General features: G+C 38.2%; 1 protein-coding gene across 1 annotated transcript in view; it reads right to left on the bottom strand.

Moving 5' to 3' along the window:
- Positions 1-384: 384 nt before the first annotated feature.
- Positions 385-9,809, bottom strand: part of LOC107297887 (WD repeat-containing protein 48) — a 37,469-nt gene continuing 28,044 nt past the window's right edge. The window contains exons 13-19 of the mRNA XM_015827245.1: positions 9,259-9,355; positions 8,537-8,632; positions 7,083-7,188; positions 4,272-4,359; positions 2,813-2,889; positions 2,513-2,705; positions 385-934 (exon numbers count right to left, since the gene is read on the bottom strand). Coding sequence (XP_015682731.1) covers positions 839-934; positions 2,513-2,705; positions 2,813-2,889; positions 4,272-4,359; positions 7,083-7,188; positions 8,537-8,632; positions 9,259-9,355 — 753 coding nt within the window. The 3' untranslated portion in view covers positions 385-838. The remainder of the gene's footprint in view (positions 935-2,512; positions 2,706-2,812; positions 2,890-4,271; positions 4,360-7,082; positions 7,189-8,536; positions 8,633-9,258; positions 9,356-9,809) is intronic.

Genomic DNA, 9,809 nt, shown 5'->3' with positions numbered 1-9,809 from the left:
TATGATCCTATGGAACTGAACCAGGATGTAACCTTCTAGGACACGGGTGTCAAACCTGACATGACGTTTTTTGCCTTTGCAGAGGTGGGGTGGGCGTGGCCTGCACGTGACGCATCCAGCCCACGGGCCGCCAGTTTTACACCCCTGTTCTAGGACAACAGAAGTTATGTTTTTTGAAGTCTAGTTAAAGATGAATGAATTCATCATGATGCTCACACATTGAACTGACCCTGTAATAACACAGCCTACTGATTCTTACTATTAAAATGTTTTCTTAGAAAAATCAAAGTTGAAAGATAATCATCAGCAAGGACATTAGCCTCTCCAGTCTAGACTACACAGACTGTTCTACTTCAAGAAAAGTAATCTGTTGCACAGTAAGTAGATTTATCTGGCAAAGTGGTCAAAATTTATTGTATGGAATGTATTAGCAAAGTACAATACATGCAGGTTTTAAAAAAAAAAAACACGAGAATGAGCAGCAGAACTGAGTTTTCATATCAAGCTTGAGTGAATGAAGGATGATAATCTTGGAAATAAATGGAGAACTGCACAGATATCTGCACTGGATCACCTTGTCTCTGTACACACCTTAACAGGAACCAGTCAAGGGGTTCTTATATCACTCTTGCTTGACCTTGCTATGGACAACCTTGAGTTTACATCATACCGATTTCATCTATGTTACAGATTTATTAGTCACTTCAAGTAGATTCTGTCTGTGCTGAGGCATTTAAAATGTCAGAACTTAGTATTTAAGTGGGCTCCTAGAGTACTAAGGTGGAACCAGCACGGGAAGCTCAAATTAGTTAATAACCAGTTGGGTCCACCACTTGGCTCACGTTGACTTCTGTCGGTAGTGAAGTGTCAAGTCACCCCCACTTTTCCATATGAAATGCTTGACAGTTCGAAGGTCCATATTTGGATCCAAAACCTGTCATATAAAATAATTTAGATTTAGGGACTAATATACTCCAGCTGATGAAGTGCATGCCTTGTTCTTAACTTTGTTGGAAGCCTGCAACTTTCTCTTCCAAGAGCTAATGCAAGCTTGAGAAACACACTCAAAATAAGTAACACAGTTTAGCTTGTGCACTAAAAGCATAAATCTGAAACTGTCTCCAGATCAGTTATATCAGATAGCTGGACTTGTTCCCTTCACAGTGAGATCCCTTTGTGAAGAAAACAGTGCAGTTTTCATTGCCTGCTTGTTGCTCAAGGAAAATTTGCCCTATACAGAAGAATTTCTCCTTTTCCATGGATTCTAGAAAAAATAAAGTTTCCAGAAAAGATACCAGACAATGCATTCCAAGTTATATCCACCCACTTAAAGGTTGAGGTAGTCTACTGTGCAACAGGAGATGAGAAGTCAGGCCATCAAATGTAGAGGTTCTCAACCTTGGCCATTTAAAGATGTATGGATTTCAGCTTACATAATTCCCCAGCCAGCATTTTAAAATGGCTAAGGTTTAGAAATATTGATTTAATGCAATATGTTTTCATCCTTTGGGGCAGGGGAGAACCCTTTGAGATCACCTGTTGAGTCAGTGTTCAAACTTTCTGAAGTGAGGGCCACACAGGATGGAGTTTGTAGTACCAACATGGACTTTGTAGTATTGTTGTACTTGCTAACTTAGTTATTTTGTATTTTAATTTGACTTATTTTTCTCTCTTTTTAAATGATGTTAATGGTTTATCAAACCATTGCAGACTGGAATGCAGAATGGATTGATTGATAGCTTCTAACATTCCTAAACTGAAAGGATAAAAACTTTTTGTTCCCCAGGTCAGGATAGGATAGGACTGTGTTTGCTTTAATAGGATGTCTGGAGTTTGTCTTCTGGTACAAGAAAGCTTGTTAGCGCTAATTGGTACCTGGTTTGTCTCTCCATGAACTCCAAACCACCTTATGACTTTTTTTCCTCATTAACAACTTATATTTTACACCCCTGCTTTTGTCAGACCTCATTTAAATGGACACACATGTAACATGTCTGACTACATGTAACTGATTTCTTATGCAAAGGGGAGGTTACTTTTGTCCTGTCCAATCAACCTTTCTCTTGTAATTTTCTTTGATGTCTTAACTATAAAAAGTAATGTTAGATGCATCTTGAGGTTCCCTCTTTGAATGAGAGGAATCCTTTTTAATCAGAATGTTCTGAATAAATCGTAATAAAATTATCTTCCTGACTTGGTCTGTTTTATTGGAAAATATGCATCCTGAGGCATGAGCCTTGAAGCCATATTTTGGCCCTCAGAAGTATTACAAGATAATTTACAAAACTCAAGACCACCCAGCTTGTCTTTTTTTTTGTACAATGTTTGGAACATTTAGACCAATGTCCACTTGAAGTTGTATAGACTCAGAATGCTTAGAATGCTGGCTGGGAAATTCTAAGAGTTAAAGTACACACATCTTCAAGTGGCCAAGGTTGGGAAACACCGATTTATACTTTCCCTAGTCCCACCCCACCCTTTCTCTTTCTGTAAGGAGCTCAAAATTGCATACCTGGTCTTGACACAAGAGTTCAATCTTCTCCTCTGCTAGAACTGTGATGTCTTCCTTTTTTTCTTGTTCCCCAGCTTTTTCATTATTGGAAGAGCTTGTCATCTGAGACTCATTGTCTAGGTTTATTATTTTTTCATAGACATGCTCCATCACCTTCCTAACTTGCAACATATCACTAGCTGAAAGCCGATCCCTAGAGACAAAGCAGATTCGGTATTGAGCTGTGGGACTGAGCTGAACAGAATCGAACTTACTTTTCCATGCTCTTGTAATCATTTTGATTCTCTGCTCAATGCTTACTTCTTTAATGTTTTTGCTCCTGAAGAGGAATGAGGTTGGAGGTAGAAAGGAATTTTGTTAAATTTTGGCATATTTTTCTGTAAAATTAAAAAAGAAGTAGAAATCATTCCATGTTCTTTTAATCTTATATGAAGTACACTCATGTAGTTCATACATAATGGGATTCAGAACATACCTGATACATCCAGAACATATAGGTAGTCCTCGACTTGCAACTAGTTGCTTAGCACTCATTTAAAGTTACAACAGACTTACTTTGGGGCTACTTATGACCCAGATTTGAAGTTCCAATGGTTGCCCCCTCCCAGTTATGCCAGTTTTGGCACTTCCAAACTGGCACTTCTGGTTTTCAGCAAAACTGCACCCGTAACTAACCATTAGTTCACTTAACAACCATGGTTTTGCTTAACGACCACAGAGATTGGCTTAACAACCACCGCAATAAAGGTTGTAAAATCAGGTTGGTCATGTGACTGACCCATTTTATGATAGTCACAACCTATAACCATGATGGGTAGGCTCTATTATAGTCATAAGTCAAGGATTACCTGTTTCAGAACATATCTGATACAGTTTATAACCTGTATTTAGCTAGCAACTAAATTATAACCAGTTTAGGCACAAGAACTGAGACTGGACTATCTTGATCTCTAATTTCCTCTTCTGGTCTCAATATCTTTCTCAAATTCCAGGCACATCAAATATTCTCCCAAGATTTTCAAGCATCTCTCTCAGGTGGGCATGAGAAAAAGTTATTAGGAAAATTCTTGAATAAGTTACATAGTATATTACCAAACAAGCTTTTTGGGATGTCCAAAGTCATTGATTAAGCATAACAACATTCTGAAGAATTCCAGAACAAAACCTGTAGTCCATGCTGTTCCAGGACGGTTTCCAGAAGCAAATCCTTCAAAGATGGCTTGGAGTATTAACTTCCAGAAACTACTGAATTGTCCTGCAGGTTAAGATAGTCCAGAAAGAAATTCTTCAGAATGTTCTGCTCCAAGACTGATAACATTTGCAACTCCCTACTAGATATTAAGTAACTCTAAGAGACATATATGTATTTAAAATTGTATTCATAGTGTGATCATTAGAAACCATGGTTCATTTTGAGGTCTCTTCTTCGTCACAGAATCAAAGGAAATTCAATCCCATTAAAATAATCAGGTGTGAGATATTTTAAGTTTCAGAAATTTTTGAAACTTAATCTTTGATGTGATTATCTCAAGATCCATTTATAACAGAGGGAAGCAATTTAATACTCTTCAGTTATTTTAGTCCCAGGGAGAATGACTAATGGCAAGGAATTGTGGGAAATATAGTTCCAAAGAGGCTGGAGATCAGAATATTTATCCCTGTTTCATTATAATGGCATCTGGCAATTAATGTCCTCAGCAATCAACATTTTCATGAAGAAAATAAAGTTATTCTAGACTCGCTTTCTCAGCACACTTACATCCACAGTGATGTCAATTACCCATTGTGGCACAGTTTCGTTAAGGAGCATGGATTCAGTTTCACCACCAGAATCCCGGCACAGCAACCTGTATGGAAGAGATTGGAAATGTGCTGTTAGGTACACTGAAGGACCAAGGGGGGGAAAACCTCTCAAAAATGTAAATATATGAGGAAATACAACAGAAAATGTCAATAAAATTTTAATGACAGAAAACGCCATCTGTTCTTATCTGTTACGGTACCTCCAAAGGTATAAAGACTATGTGCTGTGGTAGGCTGTGCAACCTGGGCCTACAGTGCCAATATATATGGAAGACATGCTGTTGGAGAAGGATGACATTTCAATGTATTTAGGTCAATGCATTCAGAGTACTTAATATAAATGGTGGTTAAAATACAATACAGGTAGTCCTCGGCTTACAACTGTAATTGAGCCTGGAATTATGATCATAAGTCATTGCAGTTGCTAAACAGGTCACCATGTGACTGTGCCTGATTTTAGGACCTTTTTTGTGGTGGTTGTTAGCAAATCCATTTTATCCAATGGGCATTTTTTTGATGGAAACTGGAAGTAAATGCCAGAAACTGGCAAAAAAAGCCAAAAATTGTGGTTATGTGACCACAAGAAGCTGCAAATGGCCATAAACATGAGCCGGTTGCAAAGAGCCCAAAAGTCTGCAAGTAGCTGCAGGAGCTGTGCTTCAGAGTAACTGGTGAGCTGTTCAGCTGGGGCGCTGCAATCACTCTGTTGTTGAAAAAGCAGCCATTTGGGAATTTATTTTTCAAATGGACAATAAGTCATACCTTTCATTTCTTAATCACTTTATGGATTATCTTTATTAGCTAAAAGAGGCTTTTTTTAGCCACAACCTGTTACTTCTTGAAGTAACAGGCTGCGCCATTTCTGAAACTCCTTTATTGTTAAATGACAAGGAAGAGGGCTGCTGGAGGCTAGGTAAAATAAGGAAGTGTGGAGTATCTGCAAGAGCTGCTTGAGAAATATTTACAACTCTTCATTTTGTAGATCAATTATGTTCTAAAGATGTTATGAAAACTACTCAAGTAATTGGAAGAAAGATGAGTAATTCAGAGATGCAATTATGTGTAGAAAGTTACCAAACCATTGAGGCAATTCCATAAGTATCTGACAATGCAAAGGAATTAAATGCAATTTTGGAATATAAATCTGACATGGATCTTTATTATTGTGACTGTTTAAATCAGGGGTCTTCAAACTTGGCCCTTTTATGACAGCGTGCCTGGCTGAGGAATTCTGGGAGTTGAAGTCCACAAGTCATAAAAGGGCCAAGTTTGAGGACCCCTGGTTTAAATACAAGCCTCCCAGAGAAATTGAAAGAAAAGTTCCAAGTAAATTTGCAACTCTTAAAGAGGACAGGTTTGGGACTTTTTCTTGAGAATTTTTTTAGAAAAAGAGAACTTGATATTTATTTGATAGATATTCCAGAGAAGAAATAGATTTTATTCCATGAGGATAAATTGGAGGGAATGACTTAAATTCAATGAGATAATTGGAGTTAGATTTTTATTGATCTGATATACTGTATGTAATTGAAAGTTTTAAAGTAGTTTTGTGTTTATAAAGTGGGTTTGAAAATGGGTTTTTTCCCTTTATATATAATGCCTGAGTAATTTTTAAAGCTCATAAAATATTATTGAAAGTGAATTTTAAAGTATGTTAAGAGGAAGTTAAAAAAAGATGTACTAGAACTATTGGTTTTAGAAATGTTTTTAAAGAAAAGTTTAGTGTTTTAAAATGGATGTAAAAGTGTTTTTTTCCCTTAAAGATTAAAGAATCTGAAAGAATATAGAGAATTTTGTTAATATAAATGATAATATATAAAGATTAATAAGTGCAAACAGAAATATATATTATTTCCCACAACAAGTAAAAAAAAACATAGATGGTTAAATTGATTGCTTTATCCAAAGAAGAGAATGTATCTAATTTTGTTTCTATTTGAAAATCGCTTCTGGATTTTGTGCTTGTGATTGAACAAAAATGAAACTTTGATTTTGGTTTTGCTGATTAGATAGGTTTGTTGTTATAGAAATGGCTAGTACATACTACTGTGTAAAAGTAAAAAGTTGAGGCTGTAATATTATCTTCTACTGTGCTAAAAAGAGTCGGAGGTCAATGCCTTTTTTCCCCCTTCTACCCCACATTTTCTCTTCATCCCTTTTTCCTTCCCCTAGTTTCACATTATTTTTATTTTCCTTTGTATTTTATATTCAAATAAACTAATAAAAATTTGGGAAAGCAAGCAAAGCGCCCAAAATACGATCACATGACGTGTGTGTGTGTGTACCCAGCCATGAAAACTTTAAAAGTGGGTCATAAGCCCTTTGGGGTGATCGGTTATAATTTTTGGGTGATCTGTTGCAAGGACTGCCTGTATAGGTCACTAGGTTGTTCTCTCTCATCCCAACCAACCTCACACAATTATTGTGGGTAGAGGTGAGGGGTGGATGGAAGAAAGAGTATTATATATGCTGCCTTGAGCTCCTGGAGGAAAGGTGGGATATAAGTTCAACTCTGTGTGTGTGTGTGTGTGTATACACACACACACACACACACAATAGATAAATTATTTCTAAGGCTTGCATAGGGCTACTTGACAGAGGTGAGGGTTGAATCAAAGACTGGCCAGTGCATAGGTCACCTTGCCACATGACTATATTGTCTACAAAAGACTGACTTTCTTCAGTAGCTTTAACTCTAGTGGCTTGTTGAAAAAGCTGCTCCGACACAACCATCCACTTTCATGCTTCTTTGCCAGAATTTCAGTACCTAAACAAAGTGCGTCCTCCAGCTTCCCCAAAAATAACTGGTGTGTGTGGTGGCACTTGGAAGTACCCATTTCCTTTTTGTAGTCTGTTCTCCTGTTCACCATTCACTGTTACCAGATGGGTAAATAAAAAGACATGTTATTAAGACCATACAATAATTGAATTCAAGACAAAAGTGTGAATTGTTATTGCAATGAAATCTAATTTTAACAATTCCAACCTGACCCTAATTTCAGTGAATTTTTAAGGTAATCTAAATCACCCCCTTCCTCACATCTGGATGGGGATCATAATGGTCAGGACAGCCTATGCTGAGAACAGTTAACTCCAATGGGTACCAATGATTTTTTTTTCTACTATTTGCAGTGCAAGAAACACAAACTTTTCTTCAGGGACATGACAGGGCAGGAAAGATTAAACCGTCTAGATCAGTGTTTTCTAAAGTGTGGTCCTAGAATCCCTGGGGGTCCCCCAAGACTTTCTCGGGGTGCACAAAATCAAAATCATCTGCCAGAATGTTGTTGTTCAGTCGCTAAGACGTGTCCAACTCTTCATGACCCTATGGACTATAGCACACTAGGCCTCCCTGTCCTCCACTGTCTGCCGGAGTCCACCCAAACTCATGCCCACTGCGCTGATGACACTATCTAACCATCTCATCATCTGCTGTTTCCTTCTCCTTTTGCCTTCCATCTTTCCCAACATCAGGGTCTTTTCCAGTCCCAAGAGAGAGGGGCTGCTTCCCAGAGAGAAAAGAGGCAGCAGAGCTTGGAAAGTCTGATAGGCAGGAAGAGGGCTAAGACATCCCTCCCTAGCAGCTCACACCATATATCTATAGTTATGCAGATAGTTGCTGGAGTCTGGCAAGATCGATATCAAGCTCCACAAACCAAGAATGACATGTGGAATTATTTCTGAGTAGTTTATTGTTTGCCTAAAGACAGAAATCTTGTCAGACTCAAGCAGCTATTTGCATAACTATAAATACACCCTGTGAACTACTAGGGAGGGGCCATCTTAGCCCTCTTCCTGCCTATGGGACATTTCAAACTCCTCTGCCTCTTTACTCTCTGGGAAGCAGCCCCTCTCTCTTGGGACTCCACAGACTACATTCACCACATTTAATAAGTAAATATTACATGAATGTATCAATTCTATACAAACAAAAGCTCTTTTGGGGTCCTCCATAATTTTTAAAAGTGGGAAGGAGTCCTGAGAGTAAAAAATTTAAAAAACACTGCCCTAGAAGATGCTGCTGTCCTACAGGGATTTAAATAAAAAACCAAAAGCCAGTCCAAGTGGTAAGTTTAACCTTCTAACTATCTCATGAAATTAGGAAGAACAGGCATGATCCACATGTTTTTTTAATAATACATCAATGCTTTCTGTAAATGTAGGAAGGGTTTGCCAAATGCCAACTCAAGATAGTTCCTTGGGGCAGAAAGAAGTGCTCACCATGATTCATCTCATTTTCTTCTTCATCCATGGGATTGATGTGGGTCCTAGGCCAGTATTCTAACAGAGCTTGCAGCAGAAGCCCCCCAAGGTTCACTGTATATTGTGATACAAAGAAAACAAAAAAGCATGACTAATTATTTATATTCAGGTTGTTACTGCTGTTAGTCACAGATGTTTAAACAAAAATCCATGAATGTAGCACACTCCACCTCAGTGGTATCAGCTTCTGGGGTTTTTCAAAAGCAGGTCTGCTATCCCATAGAATAGCTATTGAAACATTCAGTTACTTGGCATCTGCAAGCCTTTGCCAGCATCTGAAGTAGGTTTGCCATCTAAGCCTTAATTTATCCTTACTATAAAGATTTAAAAAGTTACCGTAGTTTAAAAGAGGTCTTCAACAACAGTTGAAATCCTAAGTCTACAAACTGTGCTGTTTAAAAGTGTGGACTATTGTTTCCATACTATGCAAAAAAACCAATCCCCATCAAGTTTGTTTCCAGTTCAGAGACTGACTCTTAAAAACTGTGATGAGTTGTAAACCAATTGACCAATTCCAGTCTAATGAGCCAACACAAACAGCAAACTTGAATTCAGAACATTCTCTCTCAACCACTTGAAAAGAGAAGATCAAGTATGCTCATAGTATTTCTACATCCAAGAAATAAGACCATGTCTTTAAGAAAACTAGCCCTTTTGTGACATTAAGAGAACACACTCACATTTTGGGTCAGATCCATCTGCACTGCTAAACCCGGCATCTTTGGCTGAAACCCAAGCTGTGAAGCAGTCACTCTCATCTAAAGTAATAGTTAACATCTGCCAAAAAAAGGCAATTAGGTGAGACTTGAAATGCATTAGAAAAAAACTGTTTTATTGGCATTCAAAGCATAGAAAACCTTGATGAGCACATTTGATTAGATAGCAATTCTAAGTAAATAACAATGTCAGTAATTTCTTCATTACACTAAATCCATATTAATTTGAATAGGATACAGAATAAGATTTGTGTGCTTGCTGCTAGATTTCCTTATTAGTGTTCACTAGCATTCAAAGAAAAGTGTGCCTCAATACTGCTGACGATACGCAGCTGTACATTTCCACCCCAGGCCACCCCAACGATGCCCTTGACGTGATGGCCCGTTGCCTGGAGGCCGTACGGGTCTGGATGGGGAGGAACAGACTCAGGCTCAACCCCTCCAAGACCGAGTGGCTGTGGCTGCCGGCGCCTCGGCATAGTCAGCTGACTCCATCGCTGACTATAGGGGGCGAA

The sequence above is a fragment of the Protobothrops mucrosquamatus genome, unplaced genomic scaffold (assembly GCF_001527695.2).
Source record: "Protobothrops mucrosquamatus isolate PMUCROS unplaced genomic scaffold, P.Mucros_1.0 scaffold3571, whole genome shotgun sequence".
In the NCBI taxonomy this organism is placed as follows: domain Eukaryota; kingdom Metazoa; phylum Chordata; class Lepidosauria; order Squamata; family Viperidae; genus Protobothrops; species Protobothrops mucrosquamatus.
Note: the sequence above shows the minus strand (reverse complement) of the source record. Positions and strands in the feature narration are given on the sequence as shown.